Source organism: Falco rusticolus, chromosome 8, assembly GCF_015220075.1.
Source record: "Falco rusticolus isolate bFalRus1 chromosome 8, bFalRus1.pri, whole genome shotgun sequence".
Classification (NCBI taxonomy): Eukaryota; Metazoa; Chordata; class Aves; order Falconiformes; family Falconidae; genus Falco; species Falco rusticolus.
This window is the reverse complement of record NC_051194.1, coordinates 8,075,223-8,096,271: the sequence shown is the minus strand read 5'-3', so window position 1 is coordinate 8,096,271 and position 21,049 is coordinate 8,075,223. Positions and strand designations below refer to the sequence as shown.

At 58.1% G+C, this 21,049-nt stretch overlaps 1 protein-coding gene across 4 annotated transcripts in view; it reads right to left on the bottom strand.

The window, feature by feature from the left end:
• Window positions 1-1,793, bottom strand: part of LARP1 (La ribonucleoprotein 1, translational regulator) — a 43,087-nt gene extending 41,294 nt beyond the window's left edge. For 3 of the 4 annotated variants that reach the window (XM_037396974.1, XM_037396975.1, XM_037396977.1), the window contains exon 1: window positions 1,429-1,793. In XM_037396974.1, coding sequence (XP_037252871.1) covers window positions 1,429-1,780 — 352 coding nt within the window. In that variant the 5' untranslated portion in view covers window positions 1,781-1,793. The remainder of the gene's footprint in view (window positions 1-1,428) is intronic. The other variant, XM_037396976.1, reaches the window with a different exon arrangement.
• Window positions 1,794-21,049: the final 19,256 nt, after the last annotated feature.

Below are 21,049 nucleotides of genomic sequence, written 5' to 3'. Positions count from 1 at the left end.
AGAGAGCCTGAACTGGGAATGTTCAATCTTGCCACTTCGCATCGTTTGGTTTATTTCTAGGGACTGTTACCCAAGAAGGCAGCATGATGCAGTGCAGCTTTCATACAAAGGAGCTACGCGACCAGTTTTATGTCATACCGCAAGAGACAAGTGCGGACAGCAACGCTGGCCTGGATTTCGTTATGTTTCACTTATGCTGGCGCGTACAACGACAACCCACCCCACAATCTGAACGTGGACTTTTACCTGGTGCAATTAATTCCTCCTCTGTACTCCCCGTTAAGATGACAGCTTTCCAGGTGGAAAACGCAGAGCTGTCCATCTTCCAAAGATCAATACCTCTGATGAATCACCACGCTAAGCAGTAACAGTTCTTGCAAAACACTAGCAAATACAGTAATTAGGAATCTGGTATCATATCTGGCAGTGCAATTTTAGAGTTAACAGGGGAAGGCTGGAAAAATTAAGAGAGTCTTTCCCAAACAAGAGGTTTAGTGAAAACTTCCGTGTTTTCCTCTTCCTACCGATTCCCTCGAAGCAGGTTTGAGCGATGCCCTCCCGGTAAAAGCAGAACCTATCCCTGCTTCCCACGAAATGCTGATGATCTGCGGGTCCAGGCTTTGCTGACGACGGCAGCGGGTTACAAACGCGATGTGGACAGCATCACCCCGCGGGACGCTGCCCCTCCGCTTCCCCACGGGGCTCCCTTTGCGGGGGGAGGGGGGCTCGCGGCTGACACCCCCTATTGCCGGCTGCGGCGTGCAGGGGCCGGGCCGTGCTCGGCCGCAGCCCCCGGCCCCGCCGCCGCCATGAGTCGGCAGAGAAAGGCGGCGCGGCCTGCGCGCCGGGGGCGCCGCTGCCGCACACGTGGGCAGCGCCAGGCCGCGGGCCGGGGAGGGCCGCCGGGGGGCGGCGGCGGGGGGCGCCGGCGGCCGGGCCGCGCTCCCGGGGGAAGCTCACGCCGGCGGCGGCGCCCGGGGAAGCGACCACGTTGCCTGCGCTGCGGCGGAATGCTGGGAGCGGGGGGTGGGGGGTGCTCGCAGCGGGGCGGCCGCCGTGTGCCCGCCGCCCGGGGCCCGGCCACCCAGCCCCTCGGCCGCCCCCCGCCCCCGCCGGGCCCTCAGCCGCCCCCGCGCCGCCCCCCACCCCGCCGCCTCATGGCCGCTGCCCGGGCGCGGGCCCCGCTCCCCTCCCCCGCACACGCGCTCCCCGCCTCATGGCCCCGGACGGCGCCGCCGCTTCCTACTTCCAGCGACCCCCCCGCCCGCCGCCCCCCTCACGCCGGCCGCGGCCCCGTTCCCCGGCAAGGCCGCAGGCGCGGCGCCGTCCCCACGCCGTGCCGCATGGCGCGGCCGGCCGGGGCGCGGTCGACGGCGCAGCCAGCCCCCCCCCCCGGCCCCAGCCCTTGCTCCGAGCCCCGGCACCCACCTGGAGGCGACTGCCCGTTCACCGCCGGCGCGGCGGCCGGGGCGTTCTTCGTCCAGGGGTTCACCTTGGGCGGCGGGGCCTCGATGAACTCCCGGCGCCCCGCGCCGCCCGCCTCGCCGCCGTCCTCCGCCTCACCGCCCGCCCGCAGCAGGCTCTCCTTCTCCTGGTTGTTGCTCTCCTCCTTCTGCTGCTTGGCGCTGGGCGGCCGCGGCGCCGCGGGGCCGCCGTCGGGGCCCATGGGCGGCTCGCCCTTCTCCCGGCCGCCGTCCTGCGGCGGCTTCAGCACCAGGGCGCGCTCCTCGGCGGGCAGCAGCGGGGCGCCGGGCAGCAGCGCCTCCACCTGCGTCGCCATCTGCGCGCCCCCGCCCCGCCGGGGAACTCCCCTCGCACGCGGCGCCCCCGAGCCCCGCCGCCGCCGCGCTGCCCGCCCCCCCCCACCGCCGCCGCCGCCGCAATATGGAGACGCGCGGGGACCACGCGACTGCCGCGGGGGCGCGCGCTGCGCCGGCCCGCCCGCCCGTGCGCGCCGCCGCCGAGGGGAGGGGAGGGGAGGGGCGGGGCGGGGCGCGCCCCCGCGGGCCGGCCGGCGGCGCGCACGTGCCTGATGCAACGCCCGGCCGCGCGGGGGGCGGGGGCGCTTAAAGGGGCCGCGCGGCCGGGACCCCGTCCGGCCCCGGTCCCGGCCCCGGCCCCCGCGCTGCGGGACGGCCCCCGCCCGGCTTCACGCCCCGGCTTCACCCCGGCGCTGCCGGCCGGAGGGGACGCTGCTCCGGCTCGGAGTCCCGCTGCCGGCTCGGTGGGTCCGGGGCTCCCCGCTGCGGGACGCACCCCGGGCCGGCAGCGCGACGCTGCTGCAAGAACACGAGTGGCGGGGGGTGGCCCCGTGAACCGGGAAGCAACGGTTGGCACGGGGATGTTGCTGCAGGCTTCGGCCCACCGCCGAGGGACGGGGATGCTCTCTGGTACCCACACCCGGGGATAACGGCCACGGGCAGTTCCCTCCCCAGTGGGGGTGCAGGAGGGGGCCCGGTGCCCTGGGGGCACAGCCCTGTTCGAGGAGCCCCTCCTGTGTCCTGAGCCTGGCGAAACCCACAGACCTTCCTTTTGGGGAGGTTAAAATATTGGATTGATCTCTAGCTGACGGGATGTCACTCACTTGTCATCATCATGGGCACCCGTGGTGCCTGTCCCCTCATCCTTACAGCTGGCGAGGCTGTCCCCCCGCCGTGTGTATGTGCGCCCGGGCCATACACCTTTCAAAGGCGACTTGCACTGCCAGTATTGCTCAGCACGACCTGTCTAATTCACATAAAAATGCCTCTTTCATTCATAACAAGCCTCTCCCGGCCTTTCCATAGCATCATTTAGGTTGGAAAGGACCTTTGAGATTATCAGGTCCAACCGTTTTCTCTGTAAGGGCGAGCACACCGCTCCACTTCTCCCAGAAAAGTGCGTCTGGAAGCCCATGTGTGTGTCCTGTAGCCCAGTGTGTCCAGTAGCCCCAGAGAGACATCTCCACAGAGCTGGTGGTGTGACCCGCCGCTGAAGATGCAACTCCTGGCATGGAGAAGGATGAAAAGCTGATCTCACAGTGGAGCTGTTAGAAGGAAAGAAGAGGGTGAGAGAGAAACATGAGCTCAGCGCTCCGTTTGGAAGGGCGGCAGCGTCCACGGGCTGGCGGATCTGCAGAGGGAGTCTCAGGCTGTCGGGGATGCTCCACTGAGACCATCTCAGCTCTCTGTGTCCCTCGGTCCCCAACCCCTTGGCTCAGAGGTGTGCCACAGCCTTAGGGATCACCAGTGTGTGCCACATCCCAAACACGTTTAAGAATTTGGCCGCTAAAATTCCAAAAGGAAGTTTCTATGTAACTCCAGCTGGCCTGGCTGCCTGGCTGGATTGCGGAGGGGATGCTCTGATACCTCAGTTGCAGCAACACAAGCCGTGTCCTGTACCCCATGTAGCCCAGTCCCTGATTTTCCAGGGGTCGCTGGGCTCCCCACAAGCACGGCTTGGGGGCTGCACAACTCCCATCGGCCCGGGCTGCCCTCCCTGCCAGCCAGGCTCCCACCTTTACCCTCTCTGGGAGCGGGTCCTTGGAAGGGGAGTACAGGCGTTGCTGGTCGAGGAAGCTGCAGCTGGGGGATGTGCAGCCCAGCGGGGTCCCTGTCCTGTCCCCCAGCCAGGGCTGAGCATTCCTGCCGCTTGGTCCCTTCGGGATGCGGCTCTGCCTGCTACGTGAGCGGGAAGGAGCCCGCGGTGGCTGAGAGCCAAACTGGCTTCCAAGCTTCCAGGCAGGAGGGAGCTGGGGGAGTCTCACCCTCCCCACTCACATAGCGGCCAGCCAAGCCAAACCTCAGCAGAGTTTTAAACGTTAGGAAAAAAATGCATGGGTGAGGGGGGAGAAAGAGAAGTGTCTGGGCAACCTTTCTGCATCAGCCACAGGGACAAATCGCCTTGGCTCGTCAGCTCTCAAACACCCACCCTTCACGTAAAGGGAAGCTGGATGAGCACCAACTCCAGCTGGTGTAAACACGCCGGCCGTGCCTAGCAAGCTCCACGCGCCCCACACCTCCCTCAGTGTCCCCACCTCTGCTGGTTCCACCTTCCCCTGCTCTGCCCAGCATCTACGGCACTGGGATGGATATTCTGCTTCGCAGCTCCAGGGATTTGCTGTGAAGCAGCCAAGAAGTCTCTGCATTTCTGTAGCACGATTCACCAGGAAGAAATCCAGCTCTGCTTTCCCCAAATTCAATGAAAGCACTTAACTGTCACCCCCAAGCCTGCTTCTCTGCCTCATCCTTCACCCCAGACGTGTCCCTGTGCCTGCCTGGGCCACACCGAGTGGCTCTGGGTGCTGCCTCCCAGCCCCGTGCTGGCCCCGCGCAGGCTCCCAGGGAGCAGGCTCCAGGGAAACTCCTCTGCAGAGCAGTGATTTGGGCAGGAGCTCCCCACCTCCCTTGCTCCCTGTACAACAGCTTACTTATTTCTCCCTGACTGAAGCGTGGCTTGCATATTTACCACAGATCCCTGGCTGCTCTGACGCTGGCCTGGGGGTTTAAAGATGCTTTGATGGTGGCTGTTAACATCTTTGAGCATCTTGCCTGGCCCTGCAGATCCCCAGTTCCATTTCTGCCAGTCTGGCGACCTCACCGAGGGTCTTGACCCTCCCTTTGGGAACAGCTTTAACTCAGTAGCCTGGCACGAGGGGTGTGCCGGGGTGGGGGCGGGGGGAAGCACAAAGCAGCAGATGTGACCGATCTACCCCTTAGCTCCACCATCCTGCCTGGATGGCAGCTCAGCCCCTTTCTCAGGTCCCATTTGCCTAATTTTGTTTGGCACTGGGAACAGGAGATCACCATTACACATGTTTCCTACAGTTTTGCTCTAGTCCGGTCCAGAGGACCGAATGCCCATCAGCAGCTGCAGCACACTCTTGACCTCATCTCTTTTCCCTGCATCCAAGGGCTGTGCTGACCTTGCAGTCAGCGCTTCTGAAAGGAATCTTCTCCTCTCCCCAGCACCTCCAGACCAGCTTGCTTGCTGCCAGCCAGTGCCAGTCACACTGCTCCCTGGTGAGATGAGTAAAGCCCAAGCCTTACACGTGGATGGCAGAGTATTAAGGCTCAGGCACCTTTAATGCTTTGCAAAAGTGAGAGGGGATTTTGCCAAGGAAAGCCCAAACTTCCTATTCTGAGTCATATGCTTTGACTTATTCATGTAGTTGCTACTGCTCCTTGAAATCTGCCAGGCAGGAACTTTGTCAGGGATGATGCACTCAAGGTTGGGCAAATTTTCTTGCAGCAACCCTGCAGTGCCGCCCTCCAGCGAGCCCAGCTGCCCCAGATGGGTGTCAGAGTCCTGCTCCCATGGGACCTGCAAATGCAGCGTGACTGACCAGACTGCAGGGCTACCTCTGGCATCCACAGAGGAAAAGCTTTTCAAAGGATACCCAGAGCTCATTCCTGGAAAAGAAACATTTTCTCTTCGAGAAGAGGGTGCCACACTGGTGCAGAACCCTAAGATTGAACAGGGAATTTTCAATTTCAAAAAAACCTGACAGTTTCCCACTGAAAAATATGTAGCTTGCCCTCAGGATCCTCATCAGGAAACTCTAACCCATCTCAGTCTCAGGTTCGCCCCCAAAAGCTGTGGAAGCCCAAATGCCAGTCCCAGTTTGCAGCCCCAGCAGTGAGTGGGGTTGAGGGCAAGCTGCCAGCAAGTCCCTGCCACCCTGCCATGGCAGGTGCCTCCCAACCCCATCAGGCACCTATTAGTGTCACATTGTGGCCATCACAAAGGACTTGAGTACTTTTAAAATGAAACACCCAAACCCTCTGCTACCCCACATACTGGCCTTTCAGCCTGCTTTAGCTCAGAAACAGAAGGCGCCCACTCCTGCATGTTTCTGCTGAAGAGACCTCCTCCAACATCTCCTTCTTCAACGCAGCTTTTAACCTCTCCTTGCTCCGTGTTTTTAACCCCAGAACTCGTGCCCCTGCGCTGGGAAGAGGGGCCACGTACGAAAGCATGACACGCAGCCAGAGCAGTAAACTCCCCACTTCTCCTGCCAGGGCAGGGAGATGAAAACACACCGAGTGCTCCCAGGCAGTCCGGTGGGCTTCTCCTGCCTGCAGCCGTCAGATCCGGAGGGATGGAAGGTACTCCCCGGCTCCGAGATAAACGCGCCTGGACCCTTCTAGCAAAGCATGTGAACGATCAGCATGAAGAGTGAGTGCATTCGCACTAATAAGTAATTTTCAACCTGTGTAATAAAACAGCAGACACTAACGAGTTCCATTACAGCCCAATTAAAAAGTGCTTTCACTTAGCAGGACTCCAGGGCCCAGGGGCTGGGGCTCGGCGGTTTGATGTTGCAGCCCAGCCCAAGGCACTGTGGTGCTCAGGGCACCCGTGCCACGCGCCGGGTGGAAACCAGCTCCCATCAGCTCTGCGGAGCCGCTGGTCCCTCACCGCTTCCACCCTCCTCTGCCCACTGGGAAGTGGTGCTGTGAACGTGTTTGTGTCGGCAGCGTGCTGCGTGGATTTTCCTGGTATTAAGAATGAGTTTTAAATGAGACGAAATATCCTGTAATTAAAAACCTGAAGTCTGCCGTGCATTTTTTGCATGCTTTTAATCAAGGGATTGGAGGGGGGGGGGGGATTTCTAAGCATACATAACTACTTTTATCGTCACAAGTTTTTCCTCCAAAATCCACAGTTCTTGTAGGAATCTCCCACAGCCAATAAGTAACCTTGCCTACTCAAGAAACATTCTGAAAACGTCCCCGTTTCCTAGTTACTGATGACATTGGTTGTAGAAAGCAATACCTCCTCTAGACCAGAATTTCCCACCTTGTATATTTTGCTGTAGATATATCAGCTCAGGGTTGCTTAACACGTCCCTTAAATCTTTTCAGTTTCCAGGTGCTCATGAAAACGTGGTGTAAGTTGACCACCGAGGCTGAGATTTTCTTCAGTGGATATTTACCCTCCATGCCACCCCTCTGCCACCAGAAATTTCAGCAAAAATATTTCAGACACTTTTCCACAAAGCGATATCAGGCATAAATGCTCCAGCATGCTTCTTCAAAATGTCTTAAGCTCTCTGTGCTTCAGATGAGATGTCCTGCATCCCTCCCAGATCCTGACCGCCCACAGCAGCCTCAGAAGTCCGTGCCTCTCTGCCACGACACCTTGCACCAGAGCTGGCAACATACATCTTTCTGCCTCGTGCCTAATGTGCAGGGAGGCACCAGCCAGCAGCTGCTCCGTGGAGCTTGATTAATTCAAGTGGTGGCAGCTTGTGCAGGTGCTCAAAAAGCTCCCAAAGACTTAAGGTAAGAATCAATAAGATTTATGGGTGGAATTGCTGGGATATTTTCCTCTAAGCACCTAAGGATAATTAACAGCCAAAAGGCTTGGAGTCAACCACCAAAGTTATGAAATACTAAATCAGATGCAGCTCCCGGCAGCTTCATTCACTCCTTTTGCAGGCTCTGTGTTCATGACAAAACCATCAGCCATGCACGGCTGCAAATACTCTCTTTTCCCATGGGACTCCTGCTCTTTTCAGTGACTGGCAGTTATTTAAATATTTTTTTACCCCTCTGCAGTCAAAGCAAAGCCCTGGGCTTTGCCATTCAAATCCTAGCCTGACCCACAGCACAATTGCATCGCTGCCGGGTGTTTCTCTGGCGAGCAGCACACTAGGGTCTGTGCACTGCACTGATGCATACAGATCTGATGGGTGCTGTTCTCCCTGGATAGCTAGGGAACTGAGAAACAGTGAGAAGGAAAGTGAAAAGCTTCTTGTTATTACGTGTGCAAGAGTTCAGGCAGCCAGCAGCCCAGGCTCTGATGGGCATCACGGGGGTACCAGAGGAGGAGAAACCAGACAGGAACCCCATCAAGAGCCAGTCCTGAATGGTGGGGTTGAGCTGCCTGGCTAGATCTCCCACAAGGATTTCGGGTCTCCTGCCACCACCCACAGTGAAGGGTCTGCACACACCCACTCCCCACCCAGCCCAGCCTGGCTGCCTGCCCCAGGCACCAGCCGTCACACCGTGGGTGGCAAAGGACCTCAGGAGGGGACCGCACGTCTCTGTGACCAAGAGCTGCATCGTGCACATAAAGAAAGGGGATGAAGCGAGGGCAGCTCCATGCCTGGCTCTGTCTGACCCCCTGAAGTGACTAAATGACCTCCCTTCAGCTGTGGTGATGTGTTGTCATGCTCCTGGGTGCCATGAGGTTCTTCCTCCTCTGCTCATTTCTGCTCCCATCCCTGCTCCTGCTGCAGGGAGGTTTCTCTGCTGAGCTGGTTTTCCTGGCTTTCCTCCCCACTCTGTCACCTGGGGAGAGCTCCATCCTGCACTGATACTCCTCTGGCAGCCAGCATCTTTCTCCCGAGCACCCAGCACCCGGGGTGTGGGGAGGGGGCACGGCTCCAGCCTGCTCTGAGCATCCTCTCCACTCTACTCGTGCCCTGCAGCAAGCCAGGCTCTCTGGCTGTAACTCCCACCCAGCCTCGCCAGCTTTGTGTTTGCTTTCCCAAATATTTTGCTGGTGCAAAGAAAACATCAGCCTGCTGAATCGTGAGCTGAGCCACCTCCACCCCTGAGCTGAAGGCCCACAAAGTGGGAGAGATGATAAATCGGAAGCGAAGCAATGCCAAAGCACAGAGCGGCACACACTGGTCCTCCCCACCCTGCACCAAGCTGTCCTGGTGCCACCAAATCAAGCTGGGGACAGTCCCCTTAGCAAGGACGCTGGCATCACCACTGAGCCTCCCGATAACACCCCGTCAGCAGCTGATCAGCGAGTCAGAGGTAAAAGGGCTTCAGTAAAGTGCAGTGCCAGCACCTGGCCGTGGCCACCGCTGTACAAGCATGGTCTGTAGGACACAGGCAGAGGGATTAAGAGATCTGTGTCAGCAACAGGCCTGTGTATACAAACACAGCAGCTAATAGTGCTCATGTTCTGCCTTTGTCCCCAGGGAGGTCATCGGGGATGGGAATGGCTTGCGGAGGGGCGGACGTGTGATGTCCGTGTCAGCCCTCCCTTCAGCCCAGCAGCCAGGGGGGCGACAGGGCTGGGGACAGCAGAGCTCCCCTGTTCCCCTGCCCACCTCCCTGCAGAGACCTGGACTGTAATGCTGTAGTACCTGGAAGGTTGTAGGGAGCTCCCTGGCTCTGTAGGAGCCCTCAGGAGGGCTGGAGAACCTCACCTTGTTCTGGAGATGGGAGTAATGGAAAGGAATTGCTCCGTCAGTGGTTTTAAAAAGTCAGCCCAAAGCCACTGTAGGAAAGGCTCATTGAGATCAGCAGCTGCAAAAGCATCAAGTAAGTATCTCTAATTAACCCAGAACACAGCATGTCTGCTTTCCCAGCTCCAGGGGGCAAGCGAGACTCCGAGATGCTCATGGATACACTCCTGTAAAGCATCCAGGAGGATCCTGAATCCACTACCCACGGAGTCCCAGTGCACCAGGAGTCCAAGCTGTAAGAGGCTGTATTTTATGACTTTATTCTTGCTCTTGCCTCTTCTGCCCCTGCACTTCCCAATGAGCTCCTGAAGTTCTTGACAGCCAGGTGAACAACAAGGGGAAGAGACCCACTCCAGGGATCTGAGACATCCTGTGCCTCCAATGCTATCAGGGGAAATTACTGTGGGATGGGACTTTAACCGTAAAGCTGGGGATGCAGTGGCTATGTTCTGTGCTGATGCATTCATTTTTACAATTACATCAAGCAAATGAAAAAGTCCTGATGATGTTAGTTGATGGAGGTTGTCGTGTTAGTGACAACTACTGACCAGCTCCAGCTGTGTTGGGTGAAAGGGACCTCAGGCCAGAAATGCAGAATTTGCAGGTGGATTTTGTTATATTTTGGCTGCCCGATTTTGCGGTGACACGAGACCTTTCCCTCACCTGTCAAGACGGACAGTGCTGACCTGTGAGGGAGTCTGACCTGCCGGGCTGGTTGCTAGACTCTGAACTTAAACCATGAGCAAAGTAAATGCAATGTAAAACTGTGTGTAGAGGGAGCCAGGATTTCTCACCTATGTTTCAATCTGATTTTCATGCTTCTCAGCTAACCTGGTTTTCTCCTAAACAGGTTTTCATCTGACAGCAAGCAGGGCCAGGACTTCAGAGTGGAAACAACAGGAGCCAGACAGCAGCTCATCCTCTTCAGAGACACCTTTCAGGTCCTCTCCATCCTCGGGGAAAAAAAAAAACAGGGGGAAAAGCACATACTGTCCCTCGCTACCCCTGCAGGCTGCTTCCGAGCTCCTGCTCCCACAACAAAGTCTTGCCCCTGTTTCAGTAAAGCTAGTGCAAGCTCAGCATGGGACCACCCCAAGGCAGCACTGAGGGCTTCCCAGCTCTCCAGAAACCCTTGGCAGCAATTTCTGTCCTGAACCAAGATCACCCCACAGGTCTGCTGGGCAGGAGAGACCTCTTTTACACTTGAAACAGGGTTTTTTGAGTTCGCTTCCAGTCTACAGCCTTATCTTATTATTTTGTAATTCCGCTCCTAAAGATGCAAAACCAAGGCTCGTGCCAAACCAAAACATCCCCGCAGTTTATCTGAGTGGGGAGGAACACGAGATGGTAGCCCGGAGCCTGGAGCGGGACCGCAGCTGGAGCCTGCAGAGCAGCTGGGGACAGTTAATGCTGGTGAGGCAGAAGACCTCCCCAGTACAGCAGAGGAGAAGGACAAAAGCCATGTTAGAGGCTGCGTTGGACTTTCTCTCCCGTCTGGTGGGACTGGGCCACCAAAGAGGGGAAAACCCCAGAGCAGCATCAGTCCCTGTGCACACATCCCTCCCCTCCTGCACCTGTCAGCCCACCGGCCCCTGTTGCTCTTCCCAGTGGTTCCTGAGGTGGCTTTGCCCAACACACTCCCTCCGGCAGGCAGGAGCCATCCACACCATGCCACAATTCCTGTGCCAGCACTGGTTGCTTCTGCAAAGCTGTTGATTTAATAATTTACTTTAGCAAACCTCGTTAAGGCACCTCTTGCCTTTCTGCACATGGTGACAGCACATTACAATTGCCAGTAATACCGGTGGAGGCTGGACCATGGAACCACTGGTGCTCACACTGACTGCGGGGCACCCAGGCACATCATCTGCTTGATCTTCAAACACAGGCAGCTCCTCCCAGGGCTCCCAGCCCCAGGCTCCTGGGGGGGACCAAACACTTCCATGTTGCCCCCTTTCTAAACAGAAGATCTGGTGACTGATGCAGGGGCTCCAACTGCTCTTTGGGGACTACTTGGGATGGCACTGTCCTTTCACAGGGCAGTGGAAGATGCTCCATGGAGGTTCCCCATGTGTTGCTGTTTTGGATGCTGTGCCTAGTGAAGCTGTTCTCCACGCAAGCCCTCTAGTGACCCACTTGGTTTTGTGATAGCCCAAACACCAGGAAAACCCCCAGGAAAATTGCAGTGAGGTCGGATGCTTACGTTTAAACATTTTGTAACACAATGCGTAACCCTTTTCATCCCGTCTTGAGGGGCTGCTGGAGGCCAATCCTACCCCTTCATCCCATTCGAAGGACAGGGCAGGGCTTGGAGCCGGCTGCTGGGCTGGACCTGTCCCAGGGGCAGCTGCTGGTGTTCAGTGGGTCACAACACCAGCACCAGAGCAATCAGGATTTGTCCTTCTCTGGAAGAACCAGTTCCCCAGGTAGTGGCAAATGGTACTTTCCCTTGGGCAGAGGCCAGGGACCCTGTCCTGCTTGGTGTTGCTTTTCAGATAGGCAGGCTGCAAGTCGTGTGGTTCACATGAAGAGGGGAGATAGCGCAGCCAGGCTCTGAGCACAGGGCTCTCGGGAGTGGCCAAAGGGACCGAGTGAGCCAGCAGGGCTTTGCCCATGATAAAAGCTTCAGCACCTGCGTGTGTAATCAGGAGAGGGCAGCCCTGGCTCTTAACTGCATCTCTGGTGAGCCAGGCTGGGTGGGGTGACACAGGCACCCAGGACACCAGCACCAGAGATAACTCAGTGCCCCAGGGGGCAGAGCTGGCAAGGGAGAGAGGGGGCTCCCTTTGACAGGGAGAATTTCCCACCACGGCAGGTGCTGGTGCAGCCCAAGAAGTCATGCAGCTGTGGCGGGCTTCTCTGCACGGCTGGTCCTTGGGGAACTGGCGATGCTGGTGCTGGTGCTCCCTCCCTTGAACCAGGCGCCAGAAGGAGAAATTCCCCCATCTCTGTTTCCAAGGAAAGGAGAGCCAGAGAGTAAAAGAAAGCTATTTATAGGGGTGTCTCAGCACCGGGGACTAAAGACCCTCCACCACCACCATCCCCATGTGGTCCCAACCACCTCCTCTCATGCTCACAGGCACTTGCAGACTTGAGGACTTGTTACTTGCTTGCAGCAGCCTTCATGTGCCCCTGTGGCCAGGATTGGGCTTCTTAAAATCATACATCACCAAAGCAGGACCTGGCCACAGCTTTACAGCCCCCACCATGCCTCTGGGGACAGCTCAACCCTGTTCCTGTGCCCATCCTCCTGGCAGGAGCTGCTCCGCCAGCAAGGACTCCGTGCTCAAAAAGCAGACACTGCTTTCTCTCTATTTTTAATACTTTTTTTTAACCAAGTGGGGTGTTAGAGGAGCCCGGTAGGTTGGAGAAGATGCTCCCAGCTCCCTGCCAGGGGTTAAACTCCACACACACACACACACACACCCCCCTGCCCCTGTTTCTTTGAGGGTGGCATGGCTCTAAGCCTCTGGCTGGCTGGTGGTACAGGGCTGGGTGCTTGCCAGCCCCAACCTGTGACTCAACAAAATCACCCGCCTCTGTAAACAGGCACCCCAGAGCGTCCCAGAAGGGGGGTGTCCTTGGCCCCCTCCCAGCATCGCCTGGGTGCCGGGTGCCAAGGGAGAGCTTCGACTGCCTTGGCCAGCCATGCACCCCGTGGGCTCTGGCTGTGCTCCCAGCCATTGAGCAGGTGCCATGGAAAACCCACTGAAAACCTGTTCATGGCTCTTACAGCCTGTACTTTGCTTTTTTTTTTTTAAATTTTATATTCCCAGAGAGTGCTGCTGGGGAAGGGGGCTGGAGGGGGGGGGGGCTTTCCTCCTCTCCCTGGCCCTCAGGGCTCTCTTTTGAGAGGAATCAGAAACCACCACTTGATGCAGTGGGAATTGTTGACCCTTCCCGGGAGGGATGAGACCCCAAGATGGAGCAGGGAGAGATATTTGGACCGTCACTGTGCCACTGTGCCCCACGGAACCCTGGCAAGGTCTTGGGGGCAGCTTTGGGATGCCTGGGAACCGGGGGGGGGGTGTGGGGGGGGGGTGGGGGCGGTGGCGGGCAGCCCAGGGCCAGCTTGAATTTGCCAGCGTGCTTCCCTTTTCCCGCTGGGAAAGGAGCCAGGGCCACAGGGCCGGGGGAAAAGCCCCTGGTCAGCTCAGCCTGGCAGCGCGGCCACCCCCGCAGCGCGGCGCTGGCCCGGGCCCCGCTCCGCTGCCACCTGCCGCCCGGCTACCGGGGCCAGCGGCGGGCGAGCCCCCCCGTGCCCCAGGGCAAGCCGCAGCACTGATTTTCTCAGCTGGGGGATGTCCCTTTCAGCCCCCAAACATTAAACCCAGCCCTCTCCTTCTTCCAAAAGGGAGGCGTTTCACCTGCGCGGGCACAGGGTTTGCTTGGAAAGCAGCAAGCCCCGGGCAGGGCAAGTTCTGCTGGCAGACAGCTGCCTGCGGGAAGCCTCCTCCTGCCTGGCTTTGGCCCAGAAATAAATCTCAGGAACAAGTTGGGATGTTTGCAAAGTGTCCTCAGAGCAGGACGGGTTGATACGCCCTGGCTCTGGCTGGGACTGCCAGCTAGTCCCCGAGATAGCATCTCAGCTCCCAGAGCCGGCATCCCACGGCGCCAGTGCCAGGTGACACAGCAACACTTCTGCAAGAGTGATAGCCTTTGTATACATACAGACGCAAATATCTATAGGTACAATAAATTTATATAAAATCCCATTTTCCATGGGTTCCCAAAAGAGGCAATTTTTTGTTTCTGTGTCTGCTGCTCTTGGGACCAGTGAGAGCTGATTCTCTCCCTGTTTCCCCAAATCTCAGCTCCAGACACCGCAGCTGCTACCAACCCCAGCTACACCCCGGAGGGCTGGGCTGGCAGAAACCCCAACAGTGAAAAAGCTGAGAGGTTTCAAGCTCTGGGAAAATCTGGAGAGAATTTAATGGAACGGCTCCTAAACCCTGCTGTCCCTGCAGTGCTGTGTGCTTGTTAGGGATGGGAGAGCCAAACCCCCCGAAAACAGGGAAAGCCCAGCTGGGAGGATGTGCCGAGGGCTGGCAGGGCTGTGGGGCGGCACAGTTAAGTCACCCCATGGCACCCCTCATCCAGAGGTGCATCTCTGCATCCAGTGACCCTTTGGGTGCCAAATATCTGCCTTTTCCACCACCAGCAGCCAGACCCAAGGTCTCTGCTGCGGGCTCCAGTGGCTTCCAGTCATTTACCCGAGTGTCCAGGCGGTGGCACATGTGGACTGTGGCCAGTGGCTCCACTCGGGGCTTGGTCCAGTTTAGCTCTCCTGGATGGGCTCTGCAGCCATTCCCAGGTCACCTCCTGCCCAGGGATGCTGCTGGCCAGGTGACAGTCACCTGTGGCCACAAAGTCCCTGCAGCACGGGCAACACGTACATCCCGCATTGCTCCTTCGAGTTTTTCCCACTGTGAATGAGCAGGGAGACAAGATGGAGCTGCAGACAGGCCAGGCTTACCAGCTTGGCCCTCAGCTCCTGTCACTCGCAGATCTGGCACTACCCTGTCTGTGCTGCTCTGCAGCCACCACTGACAGCAAAGCAGAGCTCTCCCCGGGAATCCTGCCTTCCCGCCACCCCCTGAGCAGGGATGTACACGCAGGATGCGCTTGCCTGCCAGCCTGCCCACGCTGCCTGCGCCCTGGGAGCCATTCGCATCCTGCCCAGCGCAGTGCTCTCCCTCCAGCACTGGTCCTTTCCATGACCAGTGAGGATGAGCTGCCAGGACGATGACGTACCAAGGTAGGCGGGGGATTCTCTGGCTCTCCAGGGGTTTGGCCATTGCCAAGCAGCTGCCTGAAAACGTGCCCAGCCAGCAGCTGCCAGAGTGGCAGCACAAATCCGATGCTGGGTTGGTTAGTCCCCTCCTGGCTACCATGCAGGTCCCACGGGTTTCCCTCTAAACTGGAGGTGGGCATGGATTAAAAGAGCTCAGCCTGGAGCATCCGTGCCTGGCTGCCTCCCACAGGACGGCTTGTGGACAGGGCAGAGACACCCATCTCCTCCCCCAAGAAAACTCTTACAGCTGCAAAACCAGGATCTTTCCCCATAAAAAATCCCTTGAGCTTTTCTCCAAATATCAAACTACTCTGCTTATTCAGGGACGACTCACCTGGCATATGGATGTTATAGCCACTCTTGGTTGTTGTGTTTGGCAAAACACCAAGGTGCTAGCTGAGTGTACTCTCGTTGACACATCCATCCAGCTCCCAGGGCCACCATCACTCTCCTCTGAAGTCCTGGTGGGAGTTAATCTTCTTGGGGGATCTGTGTGCCATGGTGCCATTTGGGGCAGGTGGCATCACATCCCACTGCTGCCAGCCTGCAGCAGAGATGATCCAGCACTTGGCACTGGAGGGGAAGGGCTGGGCTGGGGTGTAGGATGTGCAGCAGGCTGGTCCAAAAGGAAGGGGGGAACCATACAGGTAGTAAGTTCATAAACATGCTGGATTGTGTGGGGGGGTTGTCACTGCAGGCTGCTGCCTCTCATGGTTACTGGGAAAAGTTTCAAAAGGATCATCAGCAGTAAGCGCTAGCCCATGGGATGGGAACCATATGGGGGGAAGCCATGTATAGGGACACAAAGTGAGGCAGAGGCCAAAGGGCATGTCCCATGATGGCCTCACAAGCCACCTCAATCGCAGGTAAAGGGATGTGGCAGCCTCTCTGGAACCCTCCTCCAACCTCTCACCTCCATCTGGGGTGTCAAGGGGTCCACAACAGGGCTGTCCCCAAAGCCCATCCCCTCTGAGCCCTGCAAGGCCCTGCTCCCACTGCCACACTGACACCTGCAGGAACATGGGTCACCCCACCTTGGGCTTCACTACCATGGCTTCTGCTCCAGTTGACTCTTAAAGATGGCTGTAATTCCACAGAAGTGCTTCAGTCCCATGGGAGACTGCACTGCCCTGCACAGTACTGCACTGTCCTGCATTGCATTGCACTGCTCTGCCCTGCACTGCACTGCCCTGCACTGCACTGCCCTGCACTGCACTGCCCTGCACTTCACTGTCCTGCACTTCACCCTCCTGCCCTGCATTGCATTGCACTGTTCTGCCCTGCATCCCACTGCCCTGCACTTCACCGTCCTGCCCTGCATTGCATTGCACTGTTCTGCCCTGCATCCCACTGCCCTGCACTTCACCGTCCTGCCCTGCATTGCATTGCACTGTTCTGCCCTGCATCCCACTGCACTGCCCTTCACCGTCCTGCCCTGCATTGCATTGCACTGTTCTGCCCTGCATCCCACTGCCCTGCCCTTCACCGTCCTGCCCTGCATTGCCCTGCCCTGCATCCCACTGCCCTGCCCTTCACCATCCTGCCCTGCATTGCATTGCACTGTTCTGCCCTGCATCCCACTGCCCTGCCCTTCACCGTCCTGCCCTGCATTGCATTGCACTGTTCTGCCCTGCATCCCACTGCCCTGCCCTTCACCGTCCTGCCCTGCATTGCCCTGCCCTGCATCCCACTGCCCTGCCCTTCACCATCCTGCCCTGCATTGCATTGCACTGTTCTGCCCTGCATCCCACTGCCCTGCCCTTCACCGTCCTGCCCTGCATTGCCCTGCCCTGCATCCCACTGCCCTGCCCTTCACCATCCTGCCCTGCAGAGCACCCCAGCACTGCGCCAGCCTGCCCTGCACTGCATTGCACTGCTCTGCCCTGCGCTGCATCCCTGCACTGCATTGCACCGCTCTGCCCTGCGCTGCATCCCTGCACTTCACCCTCCTGCCCTGCCCCGCACCACCCGGCCCGGCCCCGCAGCCGCGCAGAGCCGCCCCCCAGCCCACCGCCGGTGCTGGCCGCTGTCTCCGGCTGTCACCAGATGGAGCTAACGGCCCGCCGGGCCCCGGCCCCTGCACCTGATCCCCGGGGCGGGGGGCTCGGGCCGGGGCTGCGCGGGGCTGGAGCTGCCCGCGGCCGGGCGGGCCGGGGTTCGGCAGCCGCAGCGGCCGTGCCCGACACCCATCCCCGACGTGGCCCACGGCCGCCCCGCCGGGCCCCTCGGCACCGACGGCTGTGCCAGGCGGCCCGGGGGAGGGTGAGGGGCGTCAGCGGGAGCGCGGGGCCCGGCGGGCGGGCGGCGCATAGCGGGGCCCGTGCGGCCCGGCCGGGGCTGGGGGAGCCGGGGGTCGGGGCTGCCCCATCTCGGAGGCTCGGGCTCCGCCGGGATGAATGCTGGGGATCAGGCGTGGGATGCTGCGTTTGATGGATGGGGCAGGAGGCCGGCAGGGATTTTCCTCCCCTTCTGGGGTTAATCCTCCCCTGCCCGCCGCAGCCCTTTGATTGCAAAGCCCTGCAGATAAACCTCCTGAGGCACCGGCAGACAGCAGGCACTCACCGAAGGGATGCGGGCAGGAGCGTGGGCTTGGGGAGATACAGGATTTGGGCGTTTTTCCTGCTGGCTATGGAACGTGCAGGCTCCTTGCAGCCTCGGAGCCACCCTCCAGAAAGAGAGAAAAGTGCTTTTCTTTTTGTAAGTCTTAATTAATTCTGCTTATTTAACCAAAGATCCAACTTCACATTAAAAGAACCATCGAAACCCCAAATGAGCGGTGCTCCCCACCCTCTCTGTTTGAATGAAATCTCTCCAAAGCCGTAGCGCTTCAGCAAATCACTAACACACCCGTGAACATGCGGTTTGGGATACAGCAATAGCCACACCGCTCTGCTGCTAGCCCCAGCCAGTTTTTATCACACACGTATAACAGCCATAAAAGCCAGCCTGGAACAAGCAGGGTTGTTTTTGCAGGAGTGGTCGAGTTTCAGATTTTAATAAGCCTCAGCCCCCTCGTAATTTTTCTCTTTAAAATGCCAAAAGGCACCAGCCCAAAACAAGGCTTAGAAAATTCCTGTAAAATAGCTTGTAAGCGTCTAAAAGCCCCTGAGCTGCCCCCTCTTGGGCTTAGAAATGCCACCTCTGGAGCGGTGCCAGGGGGCGAGGGGGGGCTTGGGGAGGCCTCGCCAGTGCCCATCCACTTGCAGAGCAGGAGCTGCTGAGGGGACACCGAGCAGTCCAGGCTGTGCTGTGACAGAGGGGGGGTTGTCAAGCCTCTCCAGTCAATTTGGAGACAGACAGAGCTGCTGGAATGGGGATGGCCAGCAATGTGGGCCAGGGATGTCCTGGGCTCATGGCACTGCTCTGTGTCCCCTGCCTGGCCACCAAGCTCCAAACCCCACGCCGGCACCTGACTGCTCCCCACGCAGCCTCATCCAGCCTTGCCTGAAAATACCCTTCACGTAGCCTGGCCCAGGCTTGGCTGTACCCCTACGGTGCCTGAATCTTTTGTCTTAATATCTAAACTTTTAGCTTTCTTGTTGCAAATTAAGTTGATTACATCTTGGCCCAGCTCCAGCAGACCCTGAGACCAATTGATCACCGTTGTCTCAGAGGTCTTGGGAAGATCTTATCGTTTCCCCCTCTGTCTCCAGCTTTCTAGAGAAAACAAACACCATCTCTTTGGCCAGGTTGGACCATCCACTTTGTCACCCCTGCCACTGCGCTGACTCCGAGTGTCTGCATCCTGCCCCAGACTAGCAGCCCTGAGCTCTGCGGGACTCACTTTGATCGGTGTTCAAAGGAGGAACCCCAATGCCCTGAAGACCACCCTAGGTCACTTGCTTTGCCTACGCACTTGAGTGCACACGTGAGTTGAAGCCAGACGAATGACTCGCTGGCTTCAAATGAGGTTTGGACACCTGGGCTCCCCCTTTGGCACGTGTCGGCCCCGGCATGCCTCTTTGTGATGCTGCATGCAGCGAAGCACTCTGCCATCTATTTTGCTCAGAAACACAGCTCTGGTTTCCAGCAAACGAGGTTCACCCATTGCTGGACGTGGGGCATGGGGTCCTCAACCCTTCAAGCCTTGAAGTTGAGTCAGGACATCACACTGCGTCACAGCTCGGGCTGGAGGGACAGAACTGCCCACAGGCTCCAGGCTGGGGGGTCCTTGAACCCTCACCCTTCCTGTGAGGGATGACCAAATGCCCATGCACATCTCCATGCACATCTGCACACCCAGAGCTATGCACTGCCTATCCAGCTTTGCAGCCAAGGGTGCTCCAGCCTGAAGGTGGAACGAGCCAACCCAGACTGCCTGGAGGATGGTGTGCTTTGCCCAACTGCCTCTTGACTTCACTTTCCCCAGTGACCAACACCCCAAATCCCTCTGCATTTGGGGTCAGCAGACATCCCTCTCCAGCTGCCCAGACTTGAACGTTGGGGATATACCATTTTTCACCCACCCCCTGCCAATCATCTTCCCCTTCCCCCTGCTCTAGAATTTAAGGAAAGAAAGATCTACTGGGCAAACAGCTCAAAGCCCACATCTGAGCAATTATAAAAGCGCTTTCTGACCGCTGCTAGACTCCTCGTCACCAATCTGATCGGTAGACTAAACAGCGAGGACCTGGGCTGATTCCCCCCCTGCGCCGCTCCAGCCTGGAAACAGGGGGGGGCTGAGGGGAGTGCAATGGTTAGCATCAAAACTGGCAGCAACATCCTAACGGAGAAGGCCAAGGGAATCCTGTGGCTCCTTAATGGAGGCAGGCAGGAGGAGGTGGAGGAAGGGCTGGAGGGACCCTGGAGGATGAAGCCCAAGCTGTGGTTAGCAGGGACCCCCTGCGCTGGGGGCTCACTCCCCCTGGGGTGAGCTGGCTGCCTGGCCACAGTCCTCCAGCTTTGCATCATCCCTCTTCCATCGCCAAGCCTGCTTGTCCAAGCCCACTGTCCCAGGGTTGGGGTTTCAAAGGTGATTTTTTTTCCGCTCTTCATTGCCCAAATCCTCCTCTTCCTTTTGCTCCCAGTGCTCCACTGACAGATAACCCAGGCGGTTTTCCCTGGGAGCCAGGGGGCTCATATGGAGCAGCTGGTGCTGTTATCTGGGAGTCGCTCCCTTATCTGGCAGCTGATTTCAGCTCTGGGAAGTCAGCACCTCTCAGGTGAGGAAGGCTGGGTTGCCATCTGCCTGTGCCGGGCACCCGTGGGGGGGTTATCAGCCTGGTTACCTTCTCGTCTACCCAAGTCCCATCAGACAGCGGCGCTTGGACATCCCTGGGGGTGATGGGGTGGAAATGGGACATTGCAGCTGGGGAGCCCTGGGAAGTACCTTCTGCTTCCTAAAAATAAGGAAAGAAAAAAAAAAATTTGGGCTCAGGTTCCTCTTTCCATCAGTTAGCAGCAATGCGCGATTATGCCAAAAAACCATGAAGCGGTAGTGGCACTGGAGAGGGAGCTGTGGCTTTTATTGCTCTTATCTCCTGGCTTCTGGAGGAGCGCGCTGCCTGCGTGGGGGTCTGGGCAGGGACACGGTGCACACGCCACAGGGAGACCAGCTCCCCTCTAAATCACGGCTTGCCATGATTTACACGGAGGCTTACAGGTTAGGTAACTGCAGTAAACAGAATAAACAGACCTCCCTCTGGATTTATGGACTGACAAAAGGACCTTTAACCACAAAAGAAATGTGCTTTCCAGCCCTCTTCTATCACCAGATCCCAACCAAAGGCTTAAATGCTTATGTCAAGCCCACAGAGCTCAGGATTTGGGCTGGATTCAAACTACTGCTCCATCCTCCCTGCTACCCAAGTAAGTCATCTCATAGTTCATCTCCGGTTCACCTCTCAGCTGCTCGCAGGCACACACGCACACATGATACCAGAGAAGCCCGAGGGAGCAGGGAAAGGAGTTTTCTGTTACTTGGGCTTAAAATAAGGTGCTGATAAATGCACAAGCAAGCAAAGGTGTGCAAGTGCTCTGCAAAGAGGCTGCTCTCTCCTGGAGCGACCTAAGAGATGGGACATCTTTTTGAGGTGCTGCTGGACCGTTCCTCCCCAGCAGCAACC